The sequence below is a fragment of the Gracilinanus agilis genome, chromosome 5, assembly GCF_016433145.1.
Source record: "Gracilinanus agilis isolate LMUSP501 chromosome 5, AgileGrace, whole genome shotgun sequence".
NCBI lineage: Eukaryota > Metazoa > Chordata > Mammalia > Didelphimorphia > Didelphidae > Gracilinanus > Gracilinanus agilis.
Window position 1 is genome coordinate 299,409,999 of NC_058134.1, and position 21,262 is coordinate 299,431,260.

The 21,262-nt window shown below is 50.3% G+C and overlaps 1 protein-coding gene across 1 annotated transcript in view; it reads left to right on the forward strand.

Annotated features, from left to right (window-relative positions):
• Positions 1-21,262, forward strand: part of FBLN1 (fibulin 1) — a 63,604-nt gene that overhangs the window by 28,832 nt on the left and 13,510 nt on the right. Inside the window, exons 4-13 of the mRNA XM_044679278.1 lie at positions 4,439-4,544; positions 6,753-6,885; positions 9,440-9,614; positions 10,566-10,628; positions 11,836-11,937; positions 12,556-12,693; positions 15,484-15,621; positions 17,622-17,765; positions 17,976-18,104; positions 20,863-20,988. Of these exons, the coding sequence (XP_044535213.1) occupies positions 4,439-4,544; positions 6,753-6,885; positions 9,440-9,614; positions 10,566-10,628; positions 11,836-11,937; positions 12,556-12,693; positions 15,484-15,621; positions 17,622-17,765; positions 17,976-18,104; positions 20,863-20,988 (1,254 nt within the window). The remainder of the gene's footprint in view (positions 1-4,438; positions 4,545-6,752; positions 6,886-9,439; positions 9,615-10,565; positions 10,629-11,835; positions 11,938-12,555; positions 12,694-15,483; positions 15,622-17,621; positions 17,766-17,975; positions 18,105-20,862; positions 20,989-21,262) is intronic.

The window sequence follows — 21,262 nt, forward strand, 5'->3', positions numbered from 1 at the left end:
CCTCTCCTCTCCTCTCCTCTCCTCTCCTCTCCTCCTCTCTCCTCTCCTCTCCTCCCCTCTCCTCTCCTCTCCTCCCCTCTCCTCTCCTCTCCTCTCCTCTCTTCTCCTCTCCTCTTCTCTCTCTCATATACACTCCAGAATAGGGCTGGAAGATTTTGCCATAGTACAGGCTACTGGCTTCCAAGGTTTCCTGTGACCTGACAAAATGAAGGGGCTTCCAGGAGGCTTTCTTCACATACTTTTCTCAAATGATATAGATAGAAAGCGATGAGCCCAGGAGGGTATCTACAAGCTGCAGTTGCTTTGACCCCAGGGGTCCCAAACCACAGGGACGGAGATGCCTGTTAGAGCTGGAATTTCTACCTTCTCTCTGAAAGGGTTTTTGGTTAAAAAGTGATTCTAGATCGAAGGCCATAAAAACTATGTAAGGAGGCCTTGACTTGACTGTGATCTGGCCCTGGTGGGATTGACCCCAAAGAATGCCTTTCCCCTGGGGATCAAGTACTGGACATTGCCCAGGCTTTCACGGAAGTTGGAGGTTGTTGGGAGCTCTAGGGTTCTTGATTTCCACATTCTTCCAGAGTGAATCATACTGCAAAGTCTATTAGACTTGTTATTGAAATCATGCAGTCTTAGTGAAGTAGAAGCTGCGTGTCATGAGAGCTCCCAGGAAGGAGAAAGCTTTTTTAGTTGGGAGGATCAGAGGAGGCAGCTATGGATCTGGGCTTTGGAGAATGGGTCACATCTCAGGCAAGAGCCCCAGAGGTCAAGAGTCCTGGGTTCTAGGCCTGGTTCTGCCCCTAAACTAGCCCGGAGACTTGGGAAAGTCACTCTCTATCCCAGGTTCTGGTTTCCTTTTCTGAAAATTTACAATTTCTTCAACTGTAAAATGGGGATAATGTTAACAATTACCACTAGGGGTTGTTGGGAAGATGAAATAAAATGATATTTGGAAAGAGCTTACATGGCATACAGCAGGCTCTTAATAACTGTATTTCCTCCCTTCTTTATCTGTAAAAGGAGAGAGTTAGGCAAGATGTGCTTCCAGGGTCCTTTTGCCTGAAACAATACTATAATTGTACAAAGTGGGAATGGATAGTGTTGGAGTGGAGACCATTCTCAGCATGGACAAAGGTGTGGTGGGTGGGAAGGTATGGAACATATCCCAGGGATGCTGGGTACATGTGAGGATTAGTACAGACCCTCAGAAAAGCCTTCCTGATGGGATGAAGACATTTTATTTTATTTTTTTTAAGCTTTCATTTTGAATATTTTCTCCTAGTTACATATTTCACGTGCTTTCCCTCTCCCCCAAACCGTCCTCACCCCCCTTAGCCGACACACAATTCCACGGGGTTTTACACGATCAAGACCTAATTCCATATTATTGATAGTCGGACTAGAGTTATCGTTTAGTGTCTACATCCCCAATCACATCCCTATCAGCCCATGTGTTCAAGCAGTTGTTTTTCTTCTTTGTTTCTCCTCCCACAGTTCTGGATGAAGACATTTTAAAACCAGCCCCAGCCTTGTCCTGCTCCCTGGGGAGCCGCCCTTTGTCCCAAGATGCCCCCCACGAGCACTGCCCAAGACTGGTCCTGACCCCAAGGGGTAACAAACTCAACAAAACAACCATACTCTATTCCAAGGGAAATGGCTGATACACCATGCAGGGCTTGGCCTCTGCAGAGTCCTTAATTAGTAGGAAAACACAGCCCTGGTTCTAATCCAAGCTCGGAAGGGCCCACTGAGAGGGGAATGGCCGGTTCTCAGAAATCCCCAGCAGGTCTGTGACTGGTGGCAACTCTTTTCAGCTTCCCACATTGGTTGTTGGGCAAATTGTGCCCCAAAAAAGGACAAGTGAGGTGGCTGGGGGGGTGAGGCTGGCTGCTGAGGAGGGCCTAGAGCCGAGGGGAGAGCCCCAGGCCCAGAGACAGGAACCTGGGCCCCCTCTGCCCGTCCCCAAGCCAGACAAGGTTAGGGATGGTTTTAAACGGGCTCAGGAGTCTGCCTGCAGAAGGACGGGGTTGGACTCTGTCGCTGTTGACCCTCTGGACATGGAATTCCAGCCTAGTTCCTTGGGATATCTGGGACTATTGTTTTCCATTGTTCCCCCCAGGATGATCTAGGAACTGCCATAGTGAGATCAGCAGAGGAAATGGAAGATGTTTAGCTTAACAAAGAGGGGACTCAGGGGGCACTTGAGAGCTGTCTTCAAGCATTAGAAGGAGGAGAGATTTGTTCCTTTTGGCTCCAGAACCAGGGCAGAACCGGAAGCCACAGGAGGTGGAGGGAACATTGAGGCACCGCATGAGGGAGAAAATCCCTGCCAATTTGAGCAATCCCCAAAAAGAGAAGTCAAAGGGGCCCTTTAACTAATAGATAGCACATTTAGCTTTGCAAAGCTCTTTACAAATAGGATCTCATTTGATCCCCACAAAGGCCCTGGGGAATGGGTGCTCTTTTTATCTCCGTTTTCTAGATGAGGAAATTGAGACAGAGATTAAGGAAGTTGCCCAGAATCACACAACTAGTCATTGTCTAGACAGAACTTGAACTCAGGTCTTCCTGACCTCTAGCCTAAAGCTTTAACCACTTCGCTTTATTGCAGGCCAGGTGAAAAGTATATTGTAAAAACTATCTGTACAGCCACCAGAAAGTCACTGGACTCCCTTTGGCCTCATTTTCTTCTTTTGTCCAGTGGCACAGCTAGATTAGACAATTCCCAAGTCCTCATCTGCTCTAAGGGTTATTAGTCAAGAAGTACTTATTAACGGGGCAGCTGGGTGGCTCAGTGGATGGAGAGCCAGGCCTAGAGACAGGAGGTCCTGGGTTCAAAACCCGGCCTCAGCCACTTCCCAGCTGTGTGACCCTGGGCAAGTCACTTGACCCCCATGGCCCACCCTTACCACTCTTCCACCTAGGAGCCAATACACCGAAGTACAAGGGTTTAAAAAAAAAAAAAAGAAGTACTTATTAAGGGGGCAGCTGGGTGGCTCAGTGGATGGAGAGCCAGGCCTAGAGATGGGAGGTCTTGGCCTCAGACACTTCCTAGCTGTGAGACTCTGGGCAAGTCACTTAACCCCCATTGCCTAGCCCTTCCCCAGTATTGATTCTAAGACGGAAGGCAAGGGTCTTAATAATTTTTTAAAAAGTACTTATTAAGTGTGTGTCTGGGTAGGTGGAGGCACAAAAAGAGACCCAAGGCAGGCCCTGCTCTCAGGGAGCTCACAGTCCAATGGAGGAGGACAAGAGAAATGGGAGTTAGGACCTTGGAAGGGGGTTCTGAATACCTCTGGCTTCCCTGGCTCCTTCCCCAGGCTGCCCTTCATGCAGTGTCTGCTTTGGCCTCTTCCTCCTGCCTCTCATTTGTTTGCTCGTCTCCCCTCTCCCCCACCCCCATAGACAGTAAGCTCCTCGAGGGCAGGGTCTGCCTCTTGTCTATTTTTAGCCCCCCAGTTTAGCACAGTGCATGGTGCTCAGTTATTGCCAAGGCTCGAGACCAGAGGAATGACTGGTGCTGGTGACCTTGAGAGTGTTGGGGAAGTGGGGTGAGCCTGGGCTGCCAGACAGGGGGCCACTTGCTTAGCTGATCTGGGGGAGGGGAGAGGGATGGGCACAGGGCAGCCCAGAGGGGGCTTTTGCTCAGCTGATGTGGCTGGGCGCCTCAGAACCGAGGAAGTTTTCGTGTTCACAATGGGCTTGGGGATCCTCCCTCTCTCAGGCTTGTGGGCGAGTTGCTAGAGTCCTCTGGAGGCCCTTTCTGTAGATTTCTGAGCTCAGAGGGATGGGCTTCCATGTTGTTTGGAAGAGAACAGGGATTCTGGGTGCTGGAGGGTCTTGGGTTTGGTCTCTGTTGGCTGGAGCAAGTCTGGGTCATGACAAAATCCACCGAGAGCCAGTCGCCAGCCCAGTGCATTTCCCTCCTGTTGGTCGAGGCTGCTGAGCTTCTGGGCTCTCCTTGCTTTGATGAGCTGACCTTCTCTGGGGCTTCTGATGGCCTCCAGTGAAGCCCCCACTGACCTTTCCAATTTCATCTCACGTCTGACCCTTCGTGCCCCATTCCAGGCCAACACACCTCCTTGCTGCTCCCCGATGCCCCCCCTCCCCTTCCACCTCATGAGGTCCTCTCTGTCCCCCATCCCTCCCCTGGGCCCCCCTCTGGATGTCCCTGGTAGCTGTGTAACTTGGAGCGGACTCCTCTTTGTGCCTCGATCGCCCCGGAGAAGGTAAGTAAGTTCTTTGAGGACACGGAACTCTTGAAGGCAGTTTAAGAGATTGTAAAGAATAGCAACCCGCTTCAGTGGAGGAGCTCCGAGCCCTGGAACATGGAACACCCTCAGAGGGTCAGCGCTTCCCTTCCTGCGGATGCCCGTCAGGGCCTTCTTCCCGGGGAGCCACACGCTCCCCGGCTCATCTCCTTTCCCCTTCCCTGCAGCGAGTGCCGACGTCCTTCTGGAAGACTGCTGTGCAGATGGGCATAGACTGGCCACCCAGAAACGCGACTGCTCCGTGCCGTATGCTTCCGAGTCCAAGGAGTGCAGGTAGTGCCCCCCCCACTTCTTACACCTTCTTGTTTCTTGCTCCGTCCCCCCAGCCCGCCTCGTTACTCGGCCCTCACTCCCACCAGCCCCTTTCTTGTTACTCCAAAGGGGGTCACCATCCCGACGCTGCGGATGTGTCCCCTCTTATCCTGGCGGTGCTGGGCATAAACAGATGCTTAATGAAGGTTCTTGCCCGAGCAGTAGACGGGAGGCAAAATGGCCGTGGTCATCGTTGTTAGACTCACACATTGATGGAAAATACTTGGGAAAGAGGGGGATTTGGGGGCGGCCCGCTTTTCCCCAGCTCTGCCACTCCGGCGAAGGAGGGTTCAAGCACCCAGTTCTCTGGGGCTTCAGAAGAGAGAGTTCCTGCCCAAGTCTTCTGGGCCAGGCCTTCCCACGTCTCCTGGTTACGTTGGAGCCGAGGACAGTCTTGTGGGCTCCAGCCCTGACGAAAGAGGCTTAAATCCTAATCTAGCAAATTCTTGAAGAGTCAGAAGAGGGACAGGCCAAACGAAGGCAAGAAAAACAGGAAACTTGGATTATTGGGATGTTGGAAGATCAAATGTTTATGATTCAGAGACCACCAGATCAGGGTGGATGCGGGGTGGCTGGCGTGCTCCAGGCTGGGATTCTGAGGTGGTCATACTAGAGTGGAATTAAGCCCGGCTTGCAGGCGTATGTGAGTGTGCATAAACACGTGTGTCTATGAGAGGGTGCGTGTGTGTGCGTGTGTGTGTGAGGGTGTGGGAGCGAGGGTCCCGCTCTGCCATCCCAGGACTCTAACACGTCCATGGTCCTCAGAGCGCCTGCCATTCCCTTGGTAAGAGACAGGGTCTGAGGTGTCCGTCTTCTTGGGGATCAGCGGACTTGGCTGCCTACCAGCATACTTGTCTTAAACCTCATGTTGGAGGCTGATGTTTTCATGAGGGCCAGGAAAGGAAAGAGGCGATTAGGAGGTCGAGGCTGATTTAAGAGAACCTTCTGGAAAGCGTAATTAAAAAAAAAAAGATGAAAACAATGTGGGGCGTTTTTGCGGTTGTTTTACAAAGAGAAAAAAGACAAAGTTTTTTGCAAATCATTTTTTTTCCTCTTGCAGTGTCGTTCAGTTACTCAGAAATGGAATAAAAAACCCAGAATTCGAAGTTCCCGGCATTTGTCTAAATAAACAATTGTTAAATTTAAAAATAAATTAACCTGCCAACATTTAGGAAAAATTATTGGTGGTTTAGGCACATTTTGAAGGGCTGGGGATGAGAGCTGGAAGGGACCTTGGAGCTGATCGGGGCCAGCTTCCTCTCCCTTCTGTGGCCAGCCAAAGCCTAGACGCAAGGCTCTGAGGATCACACCCGTCCTGTCCATGGGCCTTCTTCAGAGAGAGGAAAAGGCTTGGCCTTGGGCACACAGCAGGAAGTCGGGAGGAGGGCTGCACTTTAAGCCCCTGCCCTCCTGCCCTCTTCCCCAGAACCCTCCACTAAATCACAAAGATGGGTTCCCTTTTGGCTCCATTTTCTGAATCACAAACTGCTTCACTTTGGAACGAGCATTCAGCGTTCCTGAAGCCCAGAGACCTCGGTGGGATTCAAGTACTTGTCCAAAGCTTGATAGAAATGGAGGACCAAGTCTAAAGACTTTGTGGAAGGCCTTTCCAGAGAGAGCTACCAAGTATTTGCCTTCTGGGCCCAACTAGAAGGACGCTGATTAGGTTGTCTTTGGAGAGAGGAAGCCCGGACCAGGGGGCTAATTAAGTTCTAGAGGTGGTATCAATAATGCCAGGGCGCAAATTCCATCTTCAGTGGCTACTCACCGTGGGTCCCTGGGGGAGTAGCTTGAGCTTGTTTCCTCGTGTGTAAAATGAGGGCAGCCTCCACGGCCTCTGGGGGCCCTTCTTGCCCTTAATCCCAGACCTGGCCCTGATGCCCCTTCCTCCAGGAAGTGCTCCTTGTTTTCCAGCTTGTAGCCATCATCTCCCTCTTGGAGAGTCAGCCTGCACGTGGGTAGAAGGATGGGACGGTGCTGGGGGTTCATTCTCCAAGGCATCTCCCAGCCCCGACATTCAGTGGGGGTTAGTAGTGGCGCCCACGTGCCCCGCACCCTCCTCCGGGTATTTCCTTTCAAAGGAGGGTATTTGTAAAGGCCGTGCCCGGTCTGTCGTAGGGGCTTAATAATCGATCGTGCCCGCCATCGTGCCCCTTTTCTCTCTGGCAGGATGGTGCAGGAGCAGTGCTGCCTAAACCAGCTGGAGGAGCTCCACTGTGCCACGGGCATCAACGTGGCCCACGAGGGGGACGGCTGCGACTCTCACCATGACAATTCCAGCTTTGAGGCCAAGTTTGTTAAGGTGAACAGGGACCCCCTGCGTGCCCGCCATCCTCGGGTTGCCTGGCTCCCTCTCGCTGATCAGAGCCACCCTCTTTCCTCTCTCTTCTCCTGTCCTGGCTCTCTGAGGTAGCCTGGACCCCTGGCTCCCTCCACTGCCCCAAGAGTGATGGGACTTGCTCTGCCCTTTGTCCGGTGTCTGAACTCCCTCCCCTTTGTCACCTCGTGCGTGTCCTGTTCTCCATCCGAGTCCTGGCGACAGACACGTGCAGGGCCAGGAAAAGGAGGGGACGCCAGCAAGTCATGAGAGTCAGGATCGTTGAAGGGAAGAGGGTTCGAGCCTTCTGCCCTGTCCTTCAGGGACGGTGGAAAGTACCCAGACCTTCTCCAGGGCCGTGAGGGCAGAGAGGGAGGGGGGTGCCTGGGAATTTTAATGTAACCATCAGAACAGATAAATTAATTTTTAAAAAAAGAAAGTACTCAGACTCTGGGGTCAGAAGAACCGAGGTCAAACGTGTCTTGAATACACACCTCCTGAGGGATTTCAGACAAGTCCCTTCTCCTCCCTGGGCGCCGCTTCCCTCCTTTGTAAGATGAGAGGGTAGGACTATGTGATCTCCAGGGACCTTCCAGCCCAGGGTTAGCGTCCTGGATCCCTTTCCTTGGTGGAGCAGAAATGAACCGAGGGTGTCTGGGCTCTCTGGTTGAGAAGAGCAAGCCAGAGGCACTGGGGGAAGCTGGATGTTGCTTCACAGCCCAGACTGGCTTCCTCAGCGTTGGTGCTGTCATGAGGTTCTTCCTCCAAGGACTACCCAGGGAGGGCTGGATGGCCACGAGTGGGGCTCAGGACCCTGGCCCAGCTCCAGAAGATCTAGCGCCAGGATTCTGGGTCCTCTGGCCTCCCCAGCTCCTGAGTGGACTGAAGGTTGTCCTATGGGTTGGCCAATGCAGCTTAGAGACTGGCTTCCTCCCTGAGAGGGCAGCATCAGACACTCTAGATCTTGCCCGAGTCTGGACTTTGTCAGGGGTTGGATCTTCTCTAGAAGAAGTCAGTGAGAAAGAAACAGGTCAAACACAGAGCTATTGAAGTGTCCGAGCTGAAGGGGCCTTAGAAGAGGGGATGCAGAGCTAGGAGGGGCCTCCCCTTTCATCTGGTTCATCGGCCTCATTTAAGAGATGACGCAAAGGAGAGGACCCAGAGAGGAAAGGGGTGGTGAGGGCTCCAGTGACGTGGAACAACCCTCGAGAGTCAGATCCCTTGGCCTTCCCTAGTGGCCTTTCTCCCTCCCCCAAGTCTGGCGGGCCCCCTCTGTGTTTGTCGTTCCCACGAGCTCTAGCTGTCCTGGGCTTGCCGTCTCTGGGTCTCATTCCCTCGGGTTTGGGCTTCGTGCTCTCTCGAGTGCCGTCCCTTTCTGAGGTAACAAGTTTGCTTCCAAGCCAGGACTGAGAGTGACGAGGCTCAGCAAAGCAGAAGGCAAGCCTGGGGTCAAGGTCCTAAGCCTGTGGCCTCCGAGGGCCTGCTTAGCTCAGTTCAGTCACAGCTGCCCTGGTCAGAAGCCAAGCTGCCCCCTTCCCAGAACTTTTAATGCTTCTACACCCGGGGAGGCAGTGAGCCGCCCGTCACGCAGGTATGCGGTTCCAGGCTGGAGGACCCTCTGGGCTCTGTGGGATGAGAGTTTAGACTAGGCTTCCCCGGAGTCTGTGCCTGAGGGTCCTGAGGAGGGCAGTTAAGGGGTCTCTGGGAGCCTGTCCTCAGCCACGGGCCTGCCTCATTCCTGGTTTGAGAACTGCCAACATCTGAACGTTCCAGCTATTCCCGACCTCCCACTGCGCGGCAAGAGGAAGAGGGACCGAGAGGAAATCAGTTTTGGAAAATTAGATTGAGTCCAGTTGGCTGAGTCTTGGGAATGTTGGACGGGGAAATCCATTTTTCCTATTTAGTTTGAGCAAATCATTTTTACCAAGCCAGCATCTCAGCAAGTGAGGCCCAAGTCCGGATCCCAGGAGCGGAGGCGTTAAGCCGGCCCCCAGCCGCCATTTTCCCCCCAACGGAGACCTGTCCGTGGTCATGACGTGAGAAATTCTCGGTCTTCGTGTCCCAAAGTCATTGGTCGCCACGATCTCCCTTCAAACCCCCCTTCTCCCCTCCAGTGAAATATGTCCTCCCAGGTCCTTCTTGTCACAAAGAGTTCTTTGGTTGTGGGTTTGGAACCGGAGGAACCCTCCACCCTCTCACTTGACAGCTGAGGAAACTGAGGCCAAAGTGCCTGGTGATCATTATATTTGTGATCTGGGCCTCTTAATGGCCGTCCAATCCCATGCTCTTGTTTTACTGAGGGCCCACTGAAGGAGGGACTTGCCCAGAGGCAGACTGATAAAAGGAAGGGCCAGGATTAGAACCCAGATCATCCCTCCAGGCCTCGCTGCAGCCTCTTGTCTATTTAGGCGAGGGGAGAGAGCCCAGGTCTCCCTCTCCAGTCCGGACTCCTCAGAGAAGCCTGGGAGCCCTCCGGACGCCGGCGCCGCTCTCGCTCCCTTCCGGCTGTTCTGGTAACCCTTTTCCTTGTTCTCGGCAGAAATGCTGTCATTGCTGCCTGCTGGGGAAGGCGGCCCAGGCCCAGGGCCAGAGCTGCGAGTACAACCTGATGATCGGCTACCAGTGCGGCCTGGTGTATCGGGCCTGCTGCGTCAAGGGCCAGGAGACCTCCGAGCTCGCCCCTGGGGACGTCGCTGCCGCCCCCGTGGACACCAGTAAGGCGCCCCCTGGACCCCTGGGCGCCTCTGGCCCTCCTAGGCTTGGCCCCAGGCATCCATCCGCCTGTCTGTGTCTGTCTAGCCATCCATCCGCCTGTCTGTGTCTGTCTAGCCATCCATCCGTCTATCTGTCTTTCTGTCTCTGCCTGCCTGTCTGTTTATCTATCCATCTGTCTCTGTTTGTCCAGCTGCCCATCCATCTGCATCCATTCATCCATTCATCCGTCTGTCTGTCTGTTCATGCATGTAATGATTTGTTCGGGGCGGGTGGGGAGAGGGGAGCCACTAGTGTCTGTGAATCCATCGTGGTGGAGGCAACTGATGGCCGTCCCTCCCCTTAGCATTGCAGTGAGCAGCCTGGGGGCCCACAGCTGGCTTGTGGCAGAGGCAGGATTTGAACCCAGGGCTCCCTGACCCTCTTCACCGCTCTTCCTCCCTCTGAACAGTAGCAGGTGACATGAATAGGGTAGACCCGAACTGACATTTCCCCGATGAATGGGCGCAGCGAGACTTTAGAACCGTTCTCCAGGTTTGCTCCTCGGAATCGGCCTTCATGGTGGGGACGGCAGCCATCTTCCTCCAGTTTGGGGGTTCGAGTTCTTTCCTTTTGGGGCTAGAGGAGAAGAGGTCAGGGAAGGCTTCCTGCTTGAGGCAGCTGGGAGGGCCCAGGAGGTCAGAGTGGAGAGAGGTTTGAAGTGATCCAGTTGGTAAGCGATGGGCTGCGTTCCGTCAGAGTCAGAAGCCCTGAGTTCGAATGCCTCGGGTGCTTTGTAAATGTTTGCAGTGAATTCAGAGAATGCGATTGGACCAGGTAAGATCGGGTCCCAGCATGGTCTTTACAATCCTGTGGGGTTTTTTTTGGAGAATCCTTGGGCTCTCTTCTCAGGGGATGACAGTCCATTTGGGGAGGGCAGCTTTGAATTTCTTTTTCCTTTTCTCCCTCCACAGCTAAAATTCCTGAGGAGGACCTTGTTGACCAAGAAGACCCCTACCTGCATGACCGGTGCCGAGGTGAGAGAGGATGGCAGATTGCTGACGGCCATTCCTTCAGCAAACATTCGGTGCCTACTATGTGCACGTTAGAAGGGCCAGTTCTCTTCTTTGCCAATCCTTGGAGTCAATTGCTTCTGGCATGGGGGCAAATCTTTAAGCTCTCACTGGCTCCTCATTGCTGGTTGGGAAAAAGCCAAACTTCTGGCATGGGGTCTGGCACAGAGTAGTCACTTAATGAATTGGGCTTGATTGATTTGTGACTCTTCATTGATCTCCTACCCAAACCCCACCTTGCTGCCTGCCCGCCTCTCGTCCCGCTGAAGTGTGCCTGCTTAGAATGGCCAGCTCAGTTCTCTTCCTCCAGGGAGGCTTCCCTGACCTCCCTTTCTCTGGGGGTTTTCTTTTTAGGTATGGGGGGTCCAGGTCCAGGGAGGGCTGGAACCCTGTTTTGGCTTCTTGGGATTATGGCCCCCAGGTGAAGGCTTCAGATATTTCAGGCACTTGGCCAATGTCTGTCGATTAGGATTCCTCCATTCATCCCCTCATTCATTCATTCATTCATTCATTCACTCATTCATTCATTCATTCATTCATTCATTCATTCATTCATTCATTCATCCATCCACTGCTGTTATACACATTTAACGCCTTCCGTGTGCCTCAGAGGCCTGTGCCAGGGGGTTGAGGAGAGAGAGAGATGGATAAAGGGTGGCCCGGCCCTCAAGGAGTTTCCAGTGCGGGCTGGGGTGGGGGGACGGGACGTGGGCACAATTGGGCAGGTCTATAAAATGAGGTCTAGGGGATCCGAGGGGCCTCTCAGAGGCTGCGGAGCCCAACCTTTTCACCTCCCAGATACGGATCAAGAGAGGACGTTGTCCAGTGACTGAATCCTCCTTTCCGAGGGGCTTCTCCTGCGAGTCAGGAGAGGACTGAGAGGACAAAAGCTTTGCTTCTGAACATTTAAATAGATAAACGAAAGTGTTCCATACCAGGCAGCAAAGGGTGGTGGGAAGAGTAGGGGGCCCCGGGGGGGGCCCGAGGACAGCAGCGACTGGAGGAAAGCCCCGGCCGTTCCTGCCTCAGTTTCCTCGTCTATCCCACCAGGAGGAGAGCACTGGGCCTTCTAAGGCCGAGGGCTAGCGTGACTGCCGGGGGCCAACAAGATGATGGAAAGTGGGGTTTAGGGACCCGGCTTTGCCTTCCAACCCCCTCTGCTTGGTTTCAGGCGGGGGTCCCTGCACTCAGCAGTGTCGAGACACGGGAAGCGCCGTCGTCTGCTCCTGCTTCGTGGGCTACCAGCTCTTGCCCGATGGGGTCTCCTGCGAAGGTAATGCCTCCAGGGCTTGGGCTCCCCAGGACTGGGGGTGTCGCCTTTCTGCCTCACCCAACAGTCTGTGATGGTCGGGCCTCGGAGCCCGGGATGGCTAAGCACACTCGTCTTCCCTTTGCCAGGGCTTCCTTAACCCCCATGGAGCCCTGATTGGCTTCTTTTTTTTTAAATGAAGCTTATTTATTGAATTCATTCATTTAGACTATATGATTCGTGTTCTTTCCCTCTCCACCCCCACCTGCTCCTGCAGCCAACGAGCAATTCCACTGGGTTTTCCACATGCCATTGCCCCGATTGACTTCTTGATCTCATAAAACCAAATAAATGGTAAATGGTTGGGTGGCTGTCCTGCCCCCACCGGCGCAGCCCGCCTGGAATTGGGCCTGAAATCCTGCCGCAGCTCGCCTCTGGGGCCTGGGAGGGCCTCGCAGGAGGGCTCTGGTGGAAGTCACAGCCAGCGAGAGCTCGTTAGGCGCGGCTCCATCGGAGGCAGGGCCCTGGGAGCGGGGCCTCTCTCATCTCCGGCCTTCGTGGCCAGCCTCTTGCCCGTTCGCTTGGTCCGCCGTGTCTCCATGGTGTCGTCTCTCCTGTCTCTGTCTCCTTGGTCCTTCCCAGACACCAACGAGTGCATCACGGGCACGCACAACTGCCGAATTGGGGAAATATGCATCAATACGGTGGGGGCGTTTCGTTGTCAAAGAGAGAGCAGCTGTGGCACAGGCTACGAGCTCATGGAGGACAACACTTGCAAAGGTGCGTCTCCTACCTAGGCGAAGTGTGGCTGGGCGGACTACGCGGACCAAGGGGCGGGCCACTGACCGCTCCCCTAGTGAAGCCACTCACGTGCCGGGTGACCAGAGGGCCATCCCTCCCCCGGAGGTAAGATGAAGAAGCCCGGCCCCTGCCCGGCTCACCCGGCAAGGACAGCTTCACAGTGAAACCACTCTGAGGTCACGGGTGCAGACATGCTCAGCCATCGGGTGGCTCACTTTTTAAAGGGTCAAGCAGATTCCGCCTATGGGGGCTTTCAGGGCCTGCCAGCTCCGTTTACTTATTTATTTCCTTTCAATTCTGGGGCACTTTATTTAATTAATTAATTTAGAATATTTTGCCCATGGTTACAAGATACATGTTCTTTCCCTCCCCTCCCTGCACGCCCCTCCCATAGCCAATGTACAATTCCACTGGGTTTTACATGTGTCATTTGATCAAGACCTATTTCCATGTTATTGATATTTTCATTAGGGTGATCCTTAGAGTCTACATCCCCAATCCTATCCCCACTGATGCATGTGATCAAGCAGTTGTTTTTCTTCTGTGTTTCTGCTCCCACAGTTCTTTCTCTGGATGTGGATAGCATTCTTTCTCCTAAGCCCCTCAGAATCATCCTGGGTCATTGCATTGCTGCTAGTAGTGAAGTCTGTTACATTTAATTGTACCACAGTGTATCTATCTCTGTGTACAATGTTCTCCTGGTTCTGCTCCTTTCACTTTCCTGGAGGTCATTCCACTTCACATGGAATTCCTCCAGTTCCCTATTCATTTTAGCACAATAGTATTTCATCACCAACATATACCACAATTTGTTCAGCCATTCCCCAATTGAAGGGCAGACCCTCATTTTCCAATTTTTTGACACCACAAAGAGTACCTGCCAGCTCAGTTCAGAGAGGTGGCCATGATTTTAGAATGCCTTAGGAGAGAGCTCCTAGCTCTGAAGCAGGAGAAGGGACAGTTCAATGTATCAGGGAGGTTGAGTTCAGACCCGTTTGCCCCATTTGGGCAGGGCACTATGTCCACAGAAGAGCTCACAGGCTGGGGAGAGGCATGAGAGTTCTGTTAAGGGTCCTGGGACTTATTTAGGGGAGACTCAAGAGCTATTCCTTGGGATCTGAAGGGCGCTTGTTGGGAAGAAGGTTGTCCTTGGTTCTACCTGACCCCGGGTGGCAGAGCTAGTGCCATTGGAGGGGAAGTTGATCAGACAATGGAGGCTGACCAGGGATCTGTGGAAGGATGATGATAATGAGTGCTGTCCCCAGGGTTTGGACCAGCCACCTCTGCAGGGAGGGAGAGAAGAAGAGAGCTCTTTCTCTCTGCTGGGAGCTCCCTTGTTGGGGAAGGAGATGGGAGAGGGGAGTCTTTGGACAGAGGGTTCCTAAGGCTCTGCTTTCTCTGGGGTTATGAATCTCTTTTCCTTATCACGAAGGCCCAGCTTAGCCCTTTTTTCTTGTAGTCTTATCCCTTTCTTCTCTTTTTCCTTTGGTGCACTCATTAGAGTCAAACACACTCTGGTTGTTGAGGTTCTTGGTTTATCCCCCACCCTCTCATTCTCTCATTCTCACACACACACACACACACTAGACCATAAACTTCTCAAGTTCTCCATTACTGTATCTTAGGTACCTTCATCTCCTCAGAGGACCCAGCACTATACCTGATGGATAGTGTGCTGACTCAAGGTTATGGATATTTACTAATATGAGATGAGTGTCTGGGATACTGTTCCCATGGTGTCCAGTTATTTCCAATAGTCCAAGATAGAGTTTAGACCCAGAATGTGAAAATACCAACAATAACAAAAGCCCTGTTAGAGTAGAATCATTTTGTGTGTGTCTCCAAATCTGACAAAATTGGCTTTGTAGGAAAAGATGTTTAGATAGAGCTGAACTAGGACGCTCTCATTATAGAGGAGAAAATGAGGTTGAGAGGTTTGTCCATGGTCACAAAGGGAGCAAGTGCTTGACTTAAGATTTGAATTCTACTTTCCAGTTTCCTTGAAGTTCAGATCATGTTTTTTCATCTGTGTAGAAACTCAGCCTATTCCAGGTCAGGGAGCCTTTTTCTGTTCAAATAATAAGAGTAGGATTCCTTCCTTTCTCTCTCTCTCTCTCTCTCTCTTCCCTTTCCTCTTTCTCCCTTTTTTCTTTCCTTCCTTTCTTCCTTCCCCTAGCCTTCTGAAAACACTTTCCAAAGAGGTTTTCTTCTTGGCAAAGATGTTGGCTGAATGATGTGTAAATTGGGGGGGGTGGTGAGAGGGAAAAAGCAAAATCTATGATCATTTCTAATTGGACAAAGTGGCAGCACAGCCCCCTCTTTTCCCCTTTGTTGTCCTCTCCCACCTTGCCATCCTCAAGTTTATTTTCCAATTTAGCAACATCTGGGGCCAACATTTGAGGTAGAGCTGGATTGTTAATAAGCCTCCCAAATAGACTCAGGAGATTTGAGTGCTAGTCCTGATTCTATTCCCAGCCATCTATGTGATGGTGGATAAGTCATACCACCAAGAGATACCTGTTCCCTCACTGGTAAATTAATATCTAAGACCTTTTTCAGATAGAAGATGCTGGGATTTCATGTGTGATTGTCTTGATCTCTGGGTCTCCCTCTTTGCTGAGGGCTGGGCCTCAAACAGACATCCTAGGTCCATAGTGACTGTGGAATAAATAAACAGAGATGGTGAGCTCTAAATATGTTAAGGAGTGTTAGGAGGAGGCTCAGGGATTTTTGCTGAGCCTTGATTGGTTATCATTTCTGCCACACCAGACATTGATGAATGTGAGAGTGGGATTCACAACTGCCTACCCAACTTTGTCTGCCAGAACACACCAGGATCTTTTCGCTGCAGACCCAAGCTACAGTGCAGGAGTGGATTTATTCAGGATGCTTTGGGCAACTGTATTGGTAAGACATGCCTCCTCTCCATGACTGTATGGGTAAGACAGTTCCCTCCTCCCCCCACTGCCCCTGAACAAGTCTGTCCTGGGTTCTCCTGGGTCAGACCTGGACATTGGTGGCTCATGGCAAGGCTGATGAGGGAGGGATGAGGAGGAGGAGAGCTGACCTGGGTCAAAATGGAGAGTGTAGATACAAGCCCATTGTAAGCTTTAAAGAAGAGCCCCAGAGAGTGCCTCTAACTTTGGGGCATTTTTAACCAAAGCCCTACACTGATATAGGTTATTATCGTGATCTTAATTTGAGAGATAGGGAAACTAAGATCCAGAGGGGCTAGGCATCTTGACCAGGCCCTCCGAGGTCAGAGCCTGAACAAGAGCTCATACCTCATGGGAACTCACGATGTCTTGCCAGCCTTTGTCACTTCCAATTGGGAGGACAGGCCTTGGGGGCATTGATTCCACCTTGGCACAAACTACAGGGCTAGATGGAGAACATGTTTTCGTTCAGCTCTGACCTGTTCTCAAATCTCCTTACTCACCCGGAGCTCTTGTTTCTGGGGTCATTGTGGGTGGTGGGAGATCACTGGAGCAGATGCTGGGATGGCTCATTGCTTCCCTGGCCTGGGGCTTTTTAGACCCTTTCCACAGTTTCTTCCCCTCCCCCCCCCAATTTTATTTATTTGTTTTAAAAATATTTTTTTCATGTCTACATGGTTCATTTTCTTTCCCTTCCCTCCGAGATCCAATAAGGACTTCCACTGGGTTATACAAATGCTATCACTTATACCTATTCCCAGATCATTCATTTTTGTAATAGAGCATAACAACCCCCCCCAATCATATATCCATATACACAAATAATAAGTCATTTGTTTTTCTTCTGTAGTCCTACTCCCACTGTTCTTTCTCTTGATGTGGATAGCGTTTTTTCTCCTAAGTCCCTTGGGATTGTCTTGTGGTAGCAAACTCCATTCCATTGGATTGTTCTATGATGTTTCACTTTCTGTGTACAATGTTCTTTTGGTTCTGTTCATTTCACCCTGCATCAGTTCCTGGAGATTCTTCCAGTTCATATAGAATTCCTCCAGTTCATCATTCTTTACAGCACAATAGTACTCCATCACCATCATATACCACGATTTGTTCAACCATTCCCCAATCAAGGGACACCCCTGCATTTTCCAATTTTTTGCCACCACAAAGAATGGGGCTATAAATATTTTTTTCAAACATTTTTCATTATTATCTCTTTGGGGTACTTTTCATAGTTTCTTGTTGCATCAGAGACTCTTGGGACTGAAAGCTGGAGGGTCCGTAGGAACCATCCAGGCTAACACCTGCATTTCAGAGAGAAGGAAGCTGAGGCAAGAGGATTCTCTTTGGTTCCAGTGACTGATGTTATCAAAATTCAAAACCAGAGACAGTTTCTCCTCTGCTCTGGATGTCTCCCATTTACTCATGTCATGTTAAGGCCTGAGGTTTCTCTGCTGAATTCAGAATCAGAGCTTTTGAAGGCAGATGATCCCAGCTTCTTTGAGGATCTTTGATACGCTAGAAAGATACACTGGTCTTAGAATCAGAGGACCAAGATTCAAATCCTGGCATGGGTGACTTAGGGCCTTATTCATCCATGTGGCTGTCCTGGGGGGTTCCTGAGGCTGACCTCTTTTTGTGGGATTTGGGATCGAGCTTGAGACCTTGTGTGATGTTTAGAGTTTAGTGCTGGAAGAGGCCTCCCAGGTCTCTAAAACTTAATTTGATAGACGAGGAAGCTTAGATGTGATTTGTCTGAGGTCACGGTGTTAATTAGCAGAGATGAGATTTGAACCCAGGTTTTTGTTTTAATTTTTTACATCAGAGCTCTTTCCCCTCTACCATGTGGCCTCTTTGCTTACGGATGTGTAAAGAATGGGGCAGAGCCTGGCACTTCCCTGAGAGGTTAGCGTTTAGACTCCTCGGAGTCTTTTGGCTCCTACTCAGGCTGCCATTTCTCTTTTCTCTCTGCAGATATCAATGAATGTTTAAGTATCAATGCTCCATGTCCTAGTGGTCAGACGTGCATCAACACTGAGGGCTCCTACACTTGCCAGAAAAACGTGCCCAATTGTGGCCGAGGGTACCACCTGAATGACGAAGGGACGAGATGCGTAGGTGGGTATACAGAGGGCTCTTGGGATTCTCCGTGACCCGGATTCCACCAGTTTCGAGAAAGAATGAAATCTGTGTGCCACTATAAATAAGCCTTCCTTCCCCCTTCTCTTTCCCTTCCTCCTTTCCTTCCTTGCTCTTTCCCCTTCTCTTCCTCTCCTCAAGAGTCCAACTATGCCCCCATACTTCACACTTCTCTTCTTGTCCTGCCAGATGTGGACGAGTGCTCCCCACCCTCGGAACCCTGCGGAGCAGGACATCTCTGCATCAATACTCCTGGCAGTTTCCGCTGTGACTGCAAGGCGGGTTATTATTTTGATGGGATCAGCAGAACATGTGCAGGTATGTACATCACGGGCCTTGGCCCTGCCAACACTGCCTGGAGCCCGGCAGCAAAGGACTTCTGAGCTTGCGATGGCTTTGGGGAAAGGCTGAAGGGTCTTTGGGTCTCAGCCTCTTCATGTGTAAAGTGGGAGAAAGAGTGCTGAGGGAGCTTTACGATTGTGATTGTAAAACACCCTATACAGAGTTCAAAATTCATCTAAATCTTTGGAAAAATATAAATTGCTCAGTAGATTAATAATGACAATACTACCTAAATTAATTTACTTATTTAGTGCCACACCATTCAAACTACTAATGATCACTTTATAGAACTAGGAAAAGATAGTAAATAAAATTAATCTGGAAAAACAAGAAAAATCAAGAAAATCAGGGAATTAATTTTTTTAATTAAAAAAAATTTTTCCCATGATTACATGATTCTTGTTATCTCCATCCCCTCTTCCCTCCCCTTTCCAGAGTTAGCAAGCAATTTCACTGGATTTTACTTATATTATCACTCAAATCCCATTTCCATATTATTTATTTTTGTAATAATCTTTTAAAACCAAAACCCCAAATCATAGACCCATACAAACTAGTGATAAATCATGTATTTTCTTCTGGATTTCTACTCCCACAGATCTTTCTCCAGAGGTGGATAGTGTTCTTTCTCACAAGTCCCTCAGAGTTGTCCTGGATCATTGCATTGCTTTTAGTAGCAAATTTGGTCATCTCACATGTTTCAGTAACTGTGTACAATGTTCTTCTGGTTCTGCTCATTTCACTCTGTATCAGTTCATGGAGGTCTTTCCAGTTCTTATAGAAAACAAGCAGTTCATCATTCATCACCATCATAGGCCACAATTTGTTCAGCCATTCTCCAATGAAGGGATATCCTCTCATTTTCCAATTTTTTGATACCACAAAAAGCATGACTAAATATTTTTGTACCAACAGAACCTTAGGGAATTAATTTTTTTTTACATTTTTAAACCCTTAACTTCTGTGTATTGGCTGCTAGGTGGAAGAATGGTAGGGGTAGGCAATGGGGGTCAAGTGACTTGCCCAGGGTCACACAGCTGGGAAGTATCTGAGGCCAGATTTGAACCCAGGACCTCCCGACTCAAGGCCTGACTCTCAATCCACTGAGCTAGCCAGCTGCCCCCAAGGGAATTAATTTTTAAAAGTAGGCAGGAAAGGGACCTGGCAGGACCAGGTGTCAAGCTCTGTAATACAAAGCCATTATTATTGAAACAATTTGGCACTAGGTAAGAAATAGGGTGATCAGTAGAACAGATTAGGTACACAATAGACAGAATCAAATGAATACAGTAGCCTAATATTTCATAAATATTGCCCAGCTATATGGGCAAGAACTCACTCTCCAATTAAAACTATTGGGAAAATCAGGAAGCAGTATGGCTGAAACTAGGTCTAAGTCAACGTCTTATACCATATACTAGGACAAGCTCTTAGACATAAAGGAATGATTACATCATAAATAGTAAAGAGGAGCAAGGAGGAAACTACCTGTTAGGTCGCTGGTTAGGGGAAGAATTCGTAATCACAGAAGGTAAAATAGACAATTGTGATTACACAACATTTAAAAGTATTTATACAAACAAAGCCAATGTAGCTAAAATGGGGAGAAATCTTTGCAGCAAATTTCTCTTATAAAGGTTTCCTTTCTAAAATATAGAGGTCTATAGGGCAGCTGGGTAGCTCAGTGGATTGAGAGACAGGAGGTCCTGGGTTCAAATCTGGCCTCAGACACTTCCCAGCTGTGTGACCCTGGGCAAGTCACTTGACCGCCATTGCCCACCCTTACCACTCTTCCACCAAGGAGCCAATACACAGAAGTTAAGGGTTAAAAAAAAAAAGTAAAAACAACTAAAATATAGAGGTCTAGAGGCCTTGTTTTTCTCATCTATAAAATTGAGGAAGATGGACCAAATGAGTCTTAGTGTTTACAGAGAGTTAATTCCAGACTTTTATTTCTGGGTCTTAGTTTGCTCTTCTGTAAAATTAGGGAGACAGGTGGCACAGGAACATAGGATAACACGTCTAGACTGGCAGGGCCTTTGGAGGCTCTCAATGTTCACTCACTTTATTCAGGTAGGGAAAATGAAGCCCAAAGAGACTGGACACTGAAGCAAGTCACTAAATCTGTTCCTGTCGATCATCCTACTCTGCTAAGCTAAATCCCTTAACAACACTAAAGATCCTTCTGGCTCTGCCATCCTCTGGAGTCTGACCTTGACCAAGGCAGCATGGCCAGTTAGTACAGAAGCGATTCCTGGGTCAGACAGAGGGCCCCGACATGACCTCTGAGGTCAATCTCCATCCTGGGATTACCTGCAGCTTCTGAATTCCATCTCCTCCTGCATCCTTGCGGTGATTTCTTACCTAAACATTTTCTTCTCGACATTTGGTAGAGAGAACAAAGATGCATTTTCCAGAGGAAGCGCCTGAGGTCCAGGAAGCCTCAGGAAGACTCTGGCTGGCCCCTTCCGTGTCCGGGATGTTATAGAAGGGATCACTGCTCAGCCCGGATGGCTGCTGTGCTCCTCGTGGGCCTGAGACCTCATGAGTTACTGACTGACTCCAAGGAAGTGAGAACAGGGTGGAACTGAGGTCTCCCCCTTCCTAACCCAGGACTCCTCTTCTAGCCAAAAGGCCAGGCAGCCAAGAGAATCTAGAGAGGCGGGGAGCCCTGCCACAGAGATTGGAGTAATGGATGGGAGCCATCAGCCCCACTTACTGTCTGTCCTTTCAGATATCAATGAATGCAGACGATACCCCGGGCGGCTCTGTGGCCACAAGTGTGAAAACACCCCCGGCTCCTATCACTGCAGCTGTACTGTGGGCTTCAAGCTTTCCTCTGATGGCAGGTCATGTGAAGGTGAGAGGGGAGGGATGGAGACACCTTCAAGGGACCAGTTCCATCCACTACCCCAGCTGGGAGGCAACAGAAAAAGTCTCCTTAAGACCATTGACTTGCCCTGTGACTTGGGAAAAGTGGCTTCTACTGTCCAGGCCTCAGATTCTTCCTCTGCACTTTTAAGGAGCTGAACCAGATATCTTTCTTCCTTCCTTCCTTCCTTCCTTCCTTCCTTCCTTCCTTCCTTCCTTCCTTCCTTCCTTCCTTCCTTCCTTCCTTCCTTCCTTCCTTCCTT